The 16,996-nt window shown below is 44.7% G+C and overlaps 2 protein-coding genes across 4 annotated transcripts in view; one reads left to right on the top strand and one right to left on the bottom strand.

Moving 5' to 3' along the window:
* The window catches only part of LOC146059392 (beta-1,4-galactosyltransferase 4-like), a 29,941-nt gene extending 29,287 nt beyond the window's left edge, over nucleotides 1–654 (top strand). The window contains exon 6 of the mRNA XM_083171577.1: nucleotides 490–654. Coding sequence (XP_083027703.1) covers nucleotides 490–625 — 136 coding nt within the window. The 3' untranslated portion in view covers nucleotides 626–654. The remainder of the gene's footprint in view (nucleotides 1–489) is intronic.
* A 4,831-nt stretch (nucleotides 655–5,485) lies between these two features.
* LOC146059389 (beta-1,4-galactosyltransferase 3-like) overlaps nucleotides 5,486–16,996 on the bottom strand; it is a 51,632-nt gene continuing 40,121 nt past the window's right edge. For all 3 annotated transcript variants that reach the window (XM_083171572.1, XM_083171573.1, XM_083171571.1), the window contains exons 4-7: nucleotides 12,116–12,306; nucleotides 9,898–10,020; nucleotides 9,514–9,618; nucleotides 5,486–8,894 (exon numbers count right to left, since the gene is read on the bottom strand). In XM_083171572.1, the coding sequence (XP_083027698.1) occupies nucleotides 8,723–8,894; nucleotides 9,514–9,618; nucleotides 9,898–10,020; nucleotides 12,116–12,306 (591 nt within the window). In that variant the 3' untranslated portion in view covers nucleotides 5,486–8,722. The remainder of the gene's footprint in view (nucleotides 8,895–9,513; nucleotides 9,619–9,897; nucleotides 10,021–12,115; nucleotides 12,307–16,996) is intronic.

Genomic DNA, 16,996 nt, shown 5'->3' with positions numbered 1-16,996 from the left:
TCCAGGTCACCCGGCAGGTGCAGATTATTCAGGCACATTTTAAAAGATCCACAGGTGGAGCTCATTATTTCACTGATTCTGTGTGGAGACCTGGAAAACGTGCACTGTTGGGGGTACTTGAGGGGCCAGGGTTGGGAACCACTGCTCTATAGCACCAAGAGCCCAAAGACTTCTGTAGGAAACACTAGCAATAGTCGGTGTTACGGTGGCTACGACATATGGGAAATGCTGTATATACATCGCAACCACTATGAGCAAATTTTGACTGTGTCTGCAATGAGAATACCATGCAAAATTGGGAAGACAGAACCCTGCACCTCTCAGAGTATTTTCTGGGGATAGAAATAATTTGCATGGATTATTTTATATTAGGATTAAAATCCACCTAAATCATAATCCCTGCCATTTAAAAACTCTCATTTTAATAGGCGTTGGGTCCAATTTAGCAATACACAAATTAAATGTATAATTTGCTTTCCTTTTGCACAGGACGCAGCTGTTGAAGAACGCCTCAAAAGTGTGGAAGACGGACGGGCTTAATTCCTGCACCTACAAGCTGCTGTCTGTCCAGCAGGAGCCCTTGTACATCAACATAACAGTTGATATAGGAAAACCCAATTACTAACAGGAGCCCCAGCCCATACCAGATGCTACGGCTGGATGTTCTGGAAGTAATGATATGGACTGCACAGAGCATGGGGTCTGTCTGGAATTACGTACATGACGAGACAGAAAGAATAGAACAAGCCTACTTACACAGAAGATCTGTGGTTAGTTCTTTGAGGTGTTTAGAACAATCTTCCTGCCAAGTTTCTTGACAAACTGTGTGCAAGCACCTAGAAGGACTGATGCTGTTTTGTAAGACAAAAGGCAGTCACACCAAATATTGATTTGATCTAGGTCTATTCACTTTGCAATTAGTCAATTCTTAAAAGTAAATTAACACTTTTTAAAAATGCATTCTTGCTTTTCAGATTTTTTTTACACACCTGTCTAAAACTTCTGCACAGTTTTGTATATACAGTATGTAGTAGTAGTACGTTTATTTATAAGGCGCTGCAAAGTGTCCGCAGCGCCGTACATAGCAAACAAAAAACTAATTACAAAGTAACATACAGGGTGTGTTGAAAAATACAGTATAAATAGGGGTATAGCTGGTAGAACTAAAATCAGCATCAGTTCAGAAGTAGGTGTCAAAATTGTTGAGGAGACTGAAGATGAAGTAGAGGAAGGGAAGAACAGGACAGGAGCACAGGTGAGGTAATGAGGAAGGGTGAGTACGTGAGGAAGGAGGACCCTACTCATAAGAGTTAACATACTAAAAATAGGTGGGTGGACGAACGAAAAACAATAGGATAAGTAGGAACGGAGGGGAACGGAGGCAGGATAGGAGGATCAAAAGAGGTTAGAGGAGGGATAGGCTAGTCGAAAAAAGTGGGTTTTGAGGGAGCGCTTGAAGGAGGTAAGGGAATCAGAAATCCTGATGGGTGACGGGAGGTTGTTCCAGTGCAGGGGGGCAGCCCGAGAGAAGTCTTGGACACGGGAGTGGGAGGAGGTGATTAGGTGAGAGGTCAGTCGGCGGTCAGCGATAGAGCGAAGAGGACGGGAGGGAGTGTGGATAGAGATCAGTGAAGAGAGGTAAGGAGCGGTGGAGGAAGAGAGAGCCTTGTAGGTGGTGGTGAGGAGTTTAAAGAGAACTTGGAAAGGAATGGGGAGCCAGTGAAGAGATAGACAGAGGGGGGAGGCGGAGGTAGAGCGGCGGGAGAGAAAGATGAGCCTAGCAGCAGCGTTAAGAGTGGATTGGAGAGGTGCGAGGCGGGTGAGAGGTAGCCCAGAGAGAAGGATGTTGCAGTAGTCAAGGCGGGAGATGATAAGAGAGTGAATGAGAATTTTGGTCGCGTCAGTGGAGAGGAATGGTCTGATGCGTGAGATGTTGCGTAGGTGAAAGCGGCAAGACTGTGAGAGCACGAATGTGGGGGGTGAAAGAGAGGGAGGAGTCAATGATGACACTGAGGCAGCGCGTTTGGTCGGTGGACGTGATCTCGGTTTCACCAATGCTGATGGAGATAGTGGGAGAAGAGGGGATGTAAGATTAGAAGATCAGTTTTAGCCATGTTTAGTTTCAGGAAGCGTTGGGTCATCCAGGCTGAGATGGCCGTGAGGCATTCGGAGACCTTGGACAGGAGTGATGGGGATAAGTCGGGGGAGGAGAGATAGATTAGGGTATCATCAGCATAAAGGTGGTAATGAAAACCATAGGAGCTGATGAGGGTCCCCAGAGAGGTGGTGTAGAGGGAGAAGAGGACCAAGGACTGACCCTTGGGGAACACCGACTGGCTGCGGGGTAGTAGGAGAGGAGGAGCTCAAAGTGGAGACGGAGAAGGAGCGATCGGAGAGGTATGAGGTGAACCAGGAGAAGACCGTGCCAGTGATGCCAAAGGAGCGGAGGGTGTTGAGCAGGAAAGGGTGGTCAACAGTGTCAAAGGCAGCCGACAGATCAAGCTGGATGAGTGACTTTGGTCAGGGCAGTTTCAGTGGACTGTAAAGGGCGGAACCCGGATTGGAGGGGGTCTAGAATGGAGTTAGCAGTAAGGTGGCTTAGGAGACGATTATAGGTCAGACGTTCTAGGAGCTTGGAGGCAAATGGGAGGAGGGAGATGGGCCTGTAATTGGATGGAGAGTTGGGGTCCAGATTTGTTTTTTTGAGAATTGTGGAGACAAGAGCGTGTTTGAAGGAGGAAGGGAAGATCCCAGAGGATAGGGAAAGATTAAAGAGGTGAGCCAGGTGAGAGCAGACTGACGGACTGAGACGACGGATAATATTGGAGGGGATAGGATCGAGCGGGCAGGTGGAGGGAGAAGCGGATTGAAGGATAGAGTGGACTTCAGCAGCAGTGGTGGGGTAAAATGAGGACAGGGGTTGGAAGGAGGGGAGTGGAGATGTAGGAGGGAGAGGGTGAGGTCATGGCAGCAGTGATGGCAGTTCTGAGAGAGGAGATTTTGGTTGAAAAGTAGGTAGCAAAATCAGCGGCTACGATGGAGGACGGAAGAGCTGGAGGAGGGGGGAGAGCAAGGAGTTGAAGGTGGCGAAGAGCCTGCGGGGATTGGATGATTGGGAAAGGATGAGGGACTTAAAGTAGGATTCCTTGACCAGAATAAGGGCAGAGCTGAAGGAGGAAAGAATGAATTTGAAATGGAGATAATCCGCAAGGGAGTGTGATTTCTTCCAGAAGCGCTCAGCAGTGCGAGAGCACTTTTTAAGGAATCAGGTGATAGGCGAGTGCCACGGTTGGGGGTTGGAGCATCGAAGGGGGATAGAGGAGGGAGGGCAGGCAGAGTCCAATGCCGAATATAGGGTGTCATTATAGAGGGAGGCGGCGAGGTTCGGGCAGGACATGAGGGCGATTGGGGCGAGAAGAGGACACAGTATGTAAAATAAAGTCCTAGTAAGCATGTCTAACGGTATGTGAGTTCGGACAAATCTTGGGAGTAGGAAGGATTTTTATGCGTTTTTTCACCATTTGAAACATTAATCTATGACAAAAGGGAGCCAAGCAGTGATGTTTTTAGTAAGAATGGCAATTTCAGTCAGAGAAGAACGGAAGTGCTCTACACTGCACACAGTGGCCAAGAGTAGTACTGCAGTTGCTGTGCTCCCTTAATACTCTTCTTTCACCTGCTTCCTTAATTCATCAGTAATATTAGCAAGTTCCCAAGAGTGCATTTGACCCTTTTCCCCATGAGTGCCTCCAATCCCCCTCAACGTGAGTTACTCTGACTCCTACCTCCCCATGTCCACTTATTATCTCACCTCCCGTGAGAATCCTGGGTCAAAAATCCTGTGTGTGACCTGGGATTTAGGTGGAAAAGTAGTTTTTTGTGAGAAAAAGGAAATCATAGGTGTAGCCATTACACGTTAGTTTTTAATGTGTATACTTAACAATAAGAGCCCTGAGATCTATATAACCGCCTTTTGTCAACCAGACCTGCTGTAGTTGACTATCAAGGATCATCTTGCTGAAGACCCTGCAATATTCCATATATATATAATTTTCATGCCTTCCTCCAGATTAGAGATGGAGACACTATAGACGCAATCTGGTCATTATGAGCTTACAACCATTTTGTTCTTGGAATGATCGCTACGATCATCTATTGATTTTTGGCACATTTAAAGTGTGGTCTGAAAGTCAGCTGCAACCTCATATTTAATTTGTGCTAGTAAACATTTCATGGTGCCAAATGTCAGACCATCACCATTCTGCTCCTGTGACGGCTACACCTGAAGGTAGAGATGAGGTTTCATCAGCTGAGGAGGCAGCAGAGAAGTCATTCCGCGAGGGCATCTTCTTGGCACCTTTAGATTTAGAGGGTTGTGGAGATGGTTTGGAGAAGATGACTTGAGAAACTAATTATGTATGCCAACATCTTTAAAAGTGGCCATACACTACTGCGACTTCTCACAGCAGTGTATGGCCAGCTGATCCAACTTGAGCTGCCTCGGAAAGTGGATCCCATGTGATACATCGCATGCGGTCCTTTGACATGGTATATGTATCGCATGCAACCACATTCCTTGCTGCCGGGAGAGGGTCAAAGTTAGTGGTCAGATGTGCAGCAGGTCCGACCACGGATCCGCACAGGACTGCACATTGGATGATATATCAAATAGATCCGATTTGACCACTTAACAGATTGCTCGACCCAATCCGTTGGAATCTGGTGAAAAGTGGTCAAATTGGACTAGTGTATGGCCAGCTTTAATGTATATCTTGGATAGAACTATAACAAGAAAATAGTGGTTTTGATATAAGTGTTCATGAACCAAATTTATTGTAGTTAAGATTACTAGTCAAATTAGTAAGTGAAGATGCATCCCCCATTCCAAATAAAGACTAAATCATCAATATATCGGCCACAGAAAAACAGATTTTCCCCAAAATTGCTGCGCCCAACTATGTCTCTTCAAAAAGACCCAAGTGTAGAATGGCAAAACTTAGGGCAAATCTGGTCCCCATGGCAGTACCCTGTGTTTGTGGGTAAAATGTGCAAAGTTGTGCTTTAAAATAAATCTTTTGCGAAAAATAATAAAATAATGCAATGCTCCTCCTACAGCAGAATCTGAATGTAATGATTAATGAAAATAAACTTAGTTTGCACGCTATATAGGTGTATATAGACTATGTCACCTTAACATTAGAAGGGACTATTTCCAGTCAAAGTCTAGTTTCCAAAAAAAAATTAGAAATGTAGCGAACATATTAGAAAACAGACATAACATAACTTTGTAAACGTGTAACAAGAGCAGGGAGAGATCCAATAACTAAAATCATAGGTCATTCCAGTGGAGAAAGAAGCAAATTTTGCACCTCTGGTAAGTAGCAGCGAACCACCAAATACAGTAAGACTTGTTCTTTTATGATCATTCCACCCAAAAGCTTCCTATATGCACCGGAACTCCCTCGGTAATAACAGGACACCACAGTAGAAAATACAACTCTTTATAATCACAAAATAAATAAGCCCACTTTTGCATTGATAGCTGATTGTCATATTCCAATGCACCAAATGACATTTGCCTGCAATATACAGATAGAACTCTCTAAACTGCTATAAAACTATCATTCAACTATCATTCAATACCATTTTAACATTTTATGATTTGAACAAACCAGAATTGGGACCCATCACAGAACACGCAACACAAATAAAAATAAAAATCTACCCAAAGGCACATTGATAACCTAAATCGATTTCAAATTTGCAATTACAGAACACAACCATGTTGGTCATTCTAGCACCCTGCATCTTTCAAAAGCTGTGCAGTTCTTCTTCAATGCCTGGGGTGTCACACTCTGCTGTGGTGCATCTAGCAGAGGTCTGGTCTGCATATCAGTGCTGAAATACAGACCAGACTGTGCTAGAAGCCCCACAGCAGAGAGCAATCCCCAGACAAGGAAGAGGAACTACACATTTTGAAAGATGCAGGGTGCTAGAATGAACACTACAACCAGTCCATGACCTTCTCCGTTTAATGCAGACAAAAAACGGACGTAGGTGGATGGATGAGGCGTGGCCAAGGCAGGTTAGCAAGTGGATCGTTTTATAAAACAAAATTTGTTAATTGTGGAATGTTGGCAAATATGTATTTAAACTATGAATTAAATATACTGAAACATGTACCCTGTCTCCTTCAGTAGTTTGAAGTTTTGTTTCCTAGAGGTGTTAGTGTTGCAATCACTGTTTACGAACAGGTTCAACCTGTGGCTAGAGAACTCTTCCCAAATAAATGTGTAAAACAATACAACATAGCAATTATGTTTTTTCAATCAAGTATAATGTTGAATGTAATTTTCTGTAGCTATAAATATATACTTTTTTTCACAGATTATAATTAAAATACTTAAGTAATAGTCTTTATGGTGCATACGCACTGGGTGATATTTTGAGTAATATCGCTCATTTTGGCCCTTCTGAATGATATCCTTCAAAATATCGGTCAATGTGTATGGAATGAACGATACGCGCTAACGAGGGCATCTGCTGTCTGCACATGCAGCTCAATTCTGGCTATGTCGTTCACAGAAAGCTGCATATTACTAGACTCTAGCTAGGTCACTTTGCATATCGGTCAGTGCGTATGCACATCATTGTCTGTCCAGAACACTGGAGAGTTCAGGGGAAATTGTTCAGCAATATCATACACTCTACACATCGTTCCCACGAACATGAAAAGCCTGCAGTTCTTACAGAGTGAGTTTCCATTGGCCCATTATGCTACTGTGCTGTCTTGCACTGAGCCGCGGCATCTGTAAGTGTCCCTTGTTGGATACGTGACTGCAGCACACAGCATAAATCACAAGAGCCTCTCAGGATGGTTCATTCAGACTCTCACTTCCGATCTGTCAGGGCCAGTGTTCTCCGGTGAGAACATTGGTCCTGACTGGCGATCGGACTAGAATTATCCTGCATGCAGGATCTTAAATCACCCAGCGTTATCGACGCAGGAGACAACGCATCGCTATGACCCCTACACACAGAGCAATGTAGAATGAGCTGAGTTTGCCCCCTTTATAGGACCCATTAGGTCCATACTCCATACTGTACTCTGTGAGATGGGACTTTAGAAGAACCACAAATTGTTGAGTATTTCCGTTTGACAAGATTTTTTTTCAAGTTTCATCTAAAAAAAAAAGACGAACGGAGAAGCATTCAAACGATCGTCCAATCGCTGGCTTGTATCCTCCCTGCTACATTATTATACTACAGGTTGAGTATCCCATATTCGGATATCTTTTCTGAATTATTCTGAAAACCGTAGTTTCCAGAAATGTACTTTTTTCTTCCTGCCCCCTGTGCTGCTGCGCACCCGGCACGAACATCACTCAATGCGTCTACCTACACATAAAGGATACCATGTTCCGCTGCCCGCCCGTGTGTTCAGCATTCCCGGTCCCAATGAAGCATTGCACGGGTATGCCGATGTCGTAACAAATGCAATGCATCATTGGGACCGTGGATGCCTCTGAAGTTAGGAGTGCACCTAAAGCCAGATGCTGGGGACGCACAACCAGGTGAGCATGAAATGGTGGCGGCATTTGTACCTGAAATATTCTGAGCATTTTGGATAATTGATACTCAACCTGTGCTATTCAAACTCCGCTCACAGTGGTGGATTTGGTCAGTCATTTATATGATCACACTGTAATAATGTCTCAGCATTGCTATTTTATGTCACTCTAGAACTCCACAAAGAAACGGGGTGGTGAGCCTATAAAACATGGAGGAATCGGTACAAGCTTATAAATATCTCATGTATGGCCGACATATTTTGGTAAAAAAAACAAACAAAAAAAAACCTTTACACCTACAAAGTTGTGTTATTGCTGCTTTTCTCAAGAAATTGCAGACACCATCAGTGTTCCATTTTCTGCATAGACAGGATCATTTTCTACTGAACCAGAACCAAAATTACCTAGAACGCAATGCTACATAAACACGCTGCTATATAACAAGGATTCTATAAACAAAATGAGGTTCTGAGATGCTCCCTGAACCTGCTGTTGTTAATCATTGCTATAAGTAGTCAGGAGCGGAGGTAATTATAAAAGGAGGACAACCCAAGAACAAGTGATTCCTATTACTCCTTGATTAGAGAACTCCCACCCTTTGAAGGCACATCAGTTTTAAAAACACTTTATCTGCTGTTTAATACGTTGTGTAGGTCCTGCGTTGGACGGCCCCGTTATCTGACCATGAGGTGGCCGCTTTAAACACTTCAGATTTTCATTTTTGGAAGACCTACAAAGAGAACATGAAGGTCAAATCTTGGAGAGAAAAGAATTCTCCAGCCGGACGTCCTGAGAAGCAGCAACCAATAATCCATGGGGACTAGAGGGCCTTTTGTTTTTTTCCCACAGAGCGGAGGCAGCCATCTTGTGTTTTGCACCATTGCACATGAGAACGTAGACTGGCCTTGCTCTGAGGTAATAGATACTAGTGGGTGTATGGTTGACTTTCTTCTGGCACTAGTGAGGTCTCCTAAGAGGTTTGTAGAATACTGGGTCACCTCACAGAATGGCTGCCTCGGGTTGGGTCTAGGCGAACACGTACTCTTAGCAGCAGGCTTTGCGGAGATGCACAGGCCTGGAGAGGCGTTAGACTCATGTCTGAAGGCCCGGTCAGTTTGTAACGTCCGGAAATGTCGGAGTCTGAGCATCACCTAAGAGAAAATCTTCCAGCTCTTTACTTTAGTCACAAGGGACGGAGCATCACCAATGTCCACGGTAATGTTGGTATAAAGAGCGGGTTTCTCTCTGGAAAGGAGACGAAACTCCAGTGAGTTCATCCCATCTTCTCTCCAGGTTCTTCCTGTGTTTTTCAGGAGGTTGTCCCTGAGAGAGGCAGAGAGAAATTATTATGGGGTCACACAGTGCGACATGCTGCAGTACAGATTATTAGGATGCCCTGAGCCCTTTGGTGGCTGCAGAGTGTGGAACATGCCGGAACTCCCTGCAGCAACGGATACAGGCTCATTTTCCAAACAGCCTCAGTACAATGTTGTGCAGATATCAAATCAACATAGAGGCAATGGAAACCGAGATCTCGTTACTCTAGACACAGGTTCCCATGGATACAGTTATAGAGACAGGTGTGTGTAATAAAAGATTAACGTGAAACAAAACAGAATACGGATAGTGGCGTCCAGCAAATTAGAAGCAAAACTCTGGGTTCGATCCTCAAACTGTGTTTTTCACATTATGCCAAAGTTTCCAAAACTCTCTTACAGTCCAGGTTTTCAGGATATGCATGCTTGAGTCCAAATGGATAAATCACATGGACTGAGGTGGTAATTAAGTCACCTGTGCTCCAGCACAGATATCCTTAAAACCTGGACTTTAACAGCTTTGGTTGGGGAGCTCCGCCTTATACGGATCCCAAGATGTGAATATACAATGGCGCCTGGGCAGAGGTTGGGTGATAGACCTTAAGTATAGAACCAGCTTTCTTTACCTGTTCTTGTTCTCCTCATTGCCAGTGTCGCGCCCGTGCGGGATCATTTTATAGTGGCCAAGAGTGACCGGCGTCCGTACAATACTCAGTCCTGCCATATGAACCCTTAAAGAGAAATGGGACAACATGCTGATTAGTTATAGTACACTGCAAGCATTCCTATATAAGCTTGCACTTACAGTACGATGGTGTTCTGCCGAGCGGCGTGGGGATAAATACATTACTCAGCAGGCGTCATCAATGGACAATTTGTCTAAATGGATTGACATAGCTTTGGGGTCCCATGGGGGTTTCGGTTGTCCTTCCCTCCCTGATCTACACTTGTATAGTTCAGTACAAACTCTCAAATCCGATCCGTTGGCCCGACGGGAAGTGATCTTTTACCTGGAAGCGATGTCGTCATCCTCTCCGCCCCAGCCCCAGTATGTGTTGGGGAAACCATTAATCTTCATGAACTGGTCCGGTGTCAGTGCAGAAACTCCTCCGAAGTACCTCCAATAAGGCAGGCTGTGGGAAAGCAAAGCTGGTGAGCACACATCATTACACTCGCTGGCTACATAGATTCTTAGCGCTTCTCTTATAGTTATTTGGTTTAGTGGCACGCACCTGAACGTCAGGTATAGTGATTGAGCACCACCAGTAATCCGGCACGGTGCTGGATTACCAGTCTTGCCTCTACATTTACATGTGTTCATTTAAAGACAAACCTGTCCTTGCAGAAGCGATTTGTGGGAACGGAAATAAGAGAGTATCTATTAATCCTAATCCGACCTCCCCCAGGAAAACCTCTAACCTCGCCAGGAAACAATCTATCCCAAAAAGACCTAATAACCCATGGGGTAATAAGAAAATCCTTTCCATTGAAGTTAATTAAAAGATAAAACTTATCTGACATAATTCATATGACGTCTTTCATGGTGAAAAAGATTCCAGCCTTATTGTCCATGCATTGTATAGACACACGATATGAAAGCCAGGTAAGCCAAGGGAAGAAACTACAGTACATTATTTCACAATAGCCAATAGGCAGGAGATAGGCTTTGTAAGAACAAAAGACCTTTGTGCATATTAAGTAACGGAAACAGAACGATATATCAGATCTTCCAGCCGTGCTTCATGTCCCTAGTAGACTCAGAACAAGATTCTGCTGACTGCAGATTAACTTTACTAAAGGTGATTAATGTTATAGTGAAATTAGTGTTATAAAGAATGTGATATCATATAAATATCACACTGTGGGGCTTTGATGTGCATATCCTACCCCTGGTGGTTAAGTGAAGTCTCTCTGTATAGCTAGTGTCCCATTGACAAACAACAGTGACATCTAGTGTCCTGTATGCAGTACTGCAGCCTATATGTAATTTCAGCTAATAATATAAATAAGGTGCCTCCCAGCTATCCTTATGTAAATGGGAAATAAACAGGTTCCAACGATCTCCTGCCTAGGCTGCATGAAGTGGCACTGCCTTTTATGAACGAGCGGATATTCTAAAATAGCAATAAAAATCCAGAGGGGGACTTACAAGGCATGAGAAGGTCAGTTTATAGCCATTTGTAAAACTGGGAAGGCGAAGTATAAGTCTGAGGGATCAGTGGAGGGTATTGCAGAGATTGGGAGCAATGCAGAAGTCCTAAAAAGGGAAGTAGAGGATGGGGTAAGGGAGGGGACACCTGTCATCAGACAACAGAGAGCATGCATGTGTGCAGCAGAGGCTGGAGATGTAGGGTGAGGGCTTTACAGTTGAGAGGTTTGAACTTGATTCAGAGTCAAATAAAGGATCGAGAGCAAGAGGGGCAACAAGTGAGGAAAACGGGGTGCGGTTACGGATGGATGAAGGGGGCGATGCAGGAGGGGAGTAGACGACTAGAGTGAGGTATGCTTGCCAGGTGGAGGCACACGCAGCACACCAGATAATTGGACAAATGTAAATACAAGTAGTAGGTATTTGGGAGATAACGGGTGGTTTATTGATATAACAGTGTTATATAACCCATGCAGTTCCTCTTTCCTGCCTAGGGTGTCACTCTCTGCTGTCATGCTTCTAGTACACACTGGTGTGTAGTTCATGGGGGGATATAGTTTCAGTTTGCTGTTAACTTGGGGAGGTCTTCTACCGAGCAGACGAGCAAGCCCACAGACAAACCTGTTACTCCTATTATTACTCCTACTATTAGTTCCCTACAGACTATGGGGATGTATTAAAGAGCCAAAGGTTGAGATGAACTAAGCCTCGAAAAAAGTGTTAAAATAGCGATAAACCACCAATCAGCTCATAACTGTCATTTTTAAAACACAGCCTGTAATATGCCAGTTAGGATCTTATTGGCTGGTGCTTAATCACTATTATATCACTTCTCAAGTTTAGTACATCTGGCCCAAAGGGGTTTAGAGACAGATATAGATCAAGCTTCAAAAATGTATACAGTTTTGAGTAATAAACAACCAGCCAATCAGCTCCCCACTGCCATGTTACAGGCTGGTGTAAAATGACAGTTAGGAGTAGATTGGCTGATGATGGTAACTGAGAAGAGCCATACTGTAGCACTGGTCACCTGGGAACAGCACAGGACCAGCGGCAGCGGCTCCCTAGCAGCCCCTTACCTGTACTGGAATTTGTCCATTGCACTGGACATGTGTTTGGGGTACTGCTCATCACACATATACAAGTTGTAGTCATTCTCAGGAACCAGGTCAACGTCGTGGAAGATCAGACAATCCCAGTCATCGTACCGCAGTGCTTCCCTCACACCGACGTTCATGAGCTTCGCCCGATTAAACGTAGAAGCGCCAGCCTGGGAAGAGAAATAGCAGCCAGTCAGTAAGTGCTGGGGGATCGGTCTTCTGGTGTAATAACAGCGGTGACTATTTCATGCATCATTACTGTACGATGATCAGTGCGTGAGGGGGCGCATTCAGCATTGTAACAGGGGAAATAATGGTTTATTATTCTCCGAGAAGAGCAGCGTAAGGTAGATTTATTCATTTGTTAATAATTTTAGGAAAAAAACTTCTCACTTCTCATTCCAATATGAAAAAGCATGCATTGCTTGCTTCCACCACTAGAGGGCACAATCTAGCACACTGTTACAGAATAGCTGTACACAACGGTATAAAGAGACAACTGTTTAGACACCACATATATTTCACATCTTAGGTAAGATGTGTGCTGACAAACACAATGCTTACAAAAAATAGGTCCAAGCCTGACTGCAGAAATCGTAGAATACGATCCAGTTTAAAATCCACAGGTGGAAACAAATTAGTTTCACACCAGGGTACGTACTTTCTCCAGATCTTATGGTAATGGGAAGCTGTCACAGGTTTCCTAGCCTGGGTCATGCTGGAAATGACAGAAGCATGAAGACTTTTCTGGCTAAAATCTGCGCCTCAACCTCCAGGCCGTCACACGAAGCCACCCTGAGTCGTGGTAAACGGAGGGCACCAGAATTGCATCCACTGCTTGGCTTCTAATTATTTTTAGCACGCGACTTATCAAGGGAATGGGAGGAAACAGGTGAACCAGGTTGAACGACCAAATCGTCGTTCGTGCCTCAACTGCCACTGCCTGAGGGTCCCTGGACCTGGACCAATACTTGTCCACCTTTTTGTTGATCCTGGACCCCATCGGGTCGATCTGTGGTAATCCCCAGCGATTCACAATCTGCGCGCTCCAGAAAAGGGGGCGTGGTCACATAAAAGGGGGTGTGTCCAATACACATAAGTGAAGAGCACAAGAGGTGGGAACCAGAGAGGAAAAAATAAGAGACATGGAGCAGAGAGATAGATAAAGTGGTGAGAGAGGGTTGAGAAAAAAAGGGTCCAGGGAGAGAGGAAGAGGAGAGAACGGGATTAGGTGAGGAAGCACAGGATGAAGAAAAAAAGAGGAGAGAGACTGGGGGTGAGGAGAGAAATAAAGAGGCAGGGGGAGTGAGAAATAGAGGAGAGGGGGTATGTAGGGGAAAAGTGGGGTGGGGGAAACAAGGAGGAGGGGAAGAACCTATTTAACCCCCTCCACACACACACACACATCCACTTAATTTCCGAGTATTAACAGGGTAGGGGGAGAAGGCTAGATCCCTTATGGGGCTCCTGTCGGGATTTGCCATATTGAGATCGTTTTTTTTTACTGTTGGCATTCTGACCCCGGCATAATGTATGTATACCGGAGGGATAGATGCGGTATGCCTTTTACATTCATCACCCCCCATAATTCGTGCCCATCAACACCATCTACTGTATATCTTATGCCCATCACACTTCACAGTTTATATAATTTCTGCCTATCCCTGCTTGTATATTTTATGCTTTATTACTGGCTGTTGTTGGGAGGTTTCTCCAGGGTAGCAGGTTCCTTCAGGTGCAGCAGGAAGAGTGAAAGAGCAGCTGGGATGGGAGCGCCACACTGACTGCAGGCACCTGTCATCAATCCCATATAAGGGGGCGGGAGGCATGCAAATAAAAGGAATTTTTACTGTGCTTGAAATACTGATAGCAGCTTCATTATAGGGAAAATGAAGTGATAGAAATATGAGCACTAAATATTGTAAATAGTAGGAGCAGGAAGCAAAATGAGAAGAAAATAAAAATTGGAAAATAGCACCTGTGAGAAAGCAGGATAATCTATACAGCTCGTTTGTGAAAGGAGATGGGGCAAAGCTGCACTGTCCTTACCTCTGGGTTGCCAGATGCTGTTGGTGGAAGGCTCTTGCAGTTCGTCCAGCCGTGGGTCTCCTGCTCGTGGTGCCTGGGCTGTGTGTTGCTGAGCTGCTGGGTGGCTGACAACCTCTGTTGGTGGTCCGGCACGGCACACGTGGTCATCGAGGGGAACAGTCTGTTGGCGGAACTCCAGGGGATCCTTGAGAGTAGAGTGCCGGCAGAGGCTCCAGGCACACAGAACTGAGCTTGGCCTTGCACAGTGGCTTGCATGCAGTGCATGTGCAGAAGCCAGGAGTAATCGCTGCGAGCGCGGTGCAGCACTGCGCTCTCTCATGCCTTCAGAGGGAGTCAGTGCGACCTTAAGCTGAGCCGGTCCTAAGCATGGAATACATGATGCCCCCTGTATCACGCCCAGTGGCCGCTGAATTGCCGCGCAGATTGTCAGGTTAGCTCCGATCAAGGCAGCCAGCGCCGCCCACCATCCAGGTGCCGCCGGCTCTGACTAGCAGGGAGGACATGGGACAGGGGGACAATGGTGCAGATGCACCCTGCAGGGCTAGAAACCCGGCGGCGTTACTTCTTTGTAGCAGCCGGGTGGGGACCCCTGCAGGAGCACTGCTGAAGCACCGGTATACCATACCGTTGTATGCCGGCCCACTTCGAGCACTGTTAACAGTCAAAAACTCCATGTTGCCGTTTTGACTGTTGACTTTCCCCATGTCGACCTAATGCTTGTGTCTACCTAATGACCCTGTTGACCTAACCCATGTCGACCTTCCAGCATGTTGACACAATGCTTGTCGACCTAGTGACCATATCCCAGCACATGTGTAGTACCACTAGGTCACATTATTAAATACAACATGTAATATTCCCCCAACTACATGATTACCAATATAACCAACACAGGCTGAGCCCTAATTAAACATTATGAGGGACGCAGCTGCCGATATCTGCAGCCCTCTGGCTCCCTTCTAAGCATGAGCGCAGCTGCAGGAGGCAGCCCGAGTCAATTAAGGCCAGCACCGGCCTGGGGCCCAACATACACCTGCCACTCCCACCAGTGGATAGTAAAATGTTTGGGCACCAGTGAAAGAATCTTTTTTACATTTAAAGTAAAATAACTAAAACATTCCCCTAGTGTGACAGTGTAAACGTTCCCCCTAGTGTGACAGTGTAAACGTTCCCCCTAGTGTGACAGTGTAAACGTTCCCCCTAGTGTGACAGTGTAAACGTTCCCCCTAGTGTGACAGTGTAAACGTTCCCCCTAGTGTGACAGTGTAAACGTTCCCCCTAGTGTGACAGTGTAAACGTTCCCCCTAGTGTGACAGTGTAAACGTTCCCCCTAGTGTGACAGTGTAAACGTTCCCCCTAGTGTGACAGTGTAAACGTTCCCCCTAGTGTGACAGTGTAAACGTTCCCCCTAGTGTGACAACATGAAAATGACTTCTTGCAAGAAGACAAACATAAATGACTAATTTACCAAGTTTCAGGGTCTGAGGCTTTGCTTCAACACACAGATCAGCATAGGCGAGAAATGCAATTTATCTGTATTTGTTCCCATTCATTTGTGTTCTGAGAACAATTATTTATAGCCTTTACTTTCTGCGAAGCTCTGTCAGCTCGGAAACACGTCTAATTCATGTACAAAACAGGAAGATGGCTGCAAACTGGCAGCTGTACGCCACTGATCAGATCCCCAAAATATGTCCTTTATCTTACAACACCGGATTGTCACATTAAAAATGAATTAATTGCAATATGTCTATTGGACATGATTCCACAGAATAATATTTCTTTAGCAAGCCTTGGAAGAACATGGAGAGAGATAAACTACCAACTAGAGGTGAGCGGGTTGGTGATGCACTGTAACTCTGCAGGCTGTACCCCACTGTGTTCATATAAATATAAGCTGTCAGTTAAAGAAAAAAAAAAGGTCTTAAAAAGTTGTGTTTTTTTTTGTATATACAAATTGTTGTGTGCGCTCTACCCCACTGCATTTTTTCACATACGAGGGTGGATCAATAAGTACCTATGTTTGAAGACAGGTGGCGTCGCTGAGGAAAGTTGGTATTAATACCATGTACTATCATCTATCAAACAACGCCATACCAAACTTCAGATTGATTCATAGGTTCGTTTTTTTTCCCACCACGACAATGCACCGGCTCCCTCATATGGGATTGTTGCAGCCAAATTGCATGAAATGTGCTATGAATTGTTGTCGCATCCACCGTACTCACCCGACTTGGCTTCCTGCGACTTCTTTCTGTTCCCTAACCTGCAAAACGTGGCTCGTGGGAAAAAAAAATTCAGCTCAAACGAGACGGTCATCGGCGAGACAGAAGCCTACGTGAGTTTGACATATTGTTTTTTTTTTTTTTTTAGAGTGTTTAAAGAAACGGCAGGGAAAAGTGTATTGCTGTGAAAGGAGATTATGTTGAAAAATAAACATTTTTGTGAAAATTTGTCATCTTCAGTCTTAAAACAGGTACTTATTGATCCACTCTCACACATATAAAAGCTGTGATACTTGACAGTGTTAGGAAAAACAAAAATTTAATTTTTATTGTATGTTCTTCAGATATGTTCTCAAACAACTGTCATTTTATGCCGTACAGCGCATGTCCGAAGCTATTTTTCCTTAATTGTGGTGCTTTTTCCATAACTTTGACTTTTCACTTGCTTATAATGGATGAAAAACTTTGGAATAGTGGTTTGACATGGCTATGTACCAAATGCCATGGATAATTGGCATAATAGGTAGATGTATAGATGTGGACACACCTGTAAATATACCCCACTGCGTTTTGATTTTTGTACTAC

This window comes from Crinia signifera, chromosome 2, assembly GCF_055691185.1.
Source record: "Crinia signifera chromosome 2, ASM5569118v1, whole genome shotgun sequence".
Lineage (NCBI taxonomy): Eukaryota > Metazoa > Chordata > Amphibia > Anura > Myobatrachidae > Crinia > Crinia signifera.
This window is presented reverse-complemented; position numbering and strand designations above follow the sequence as displayed.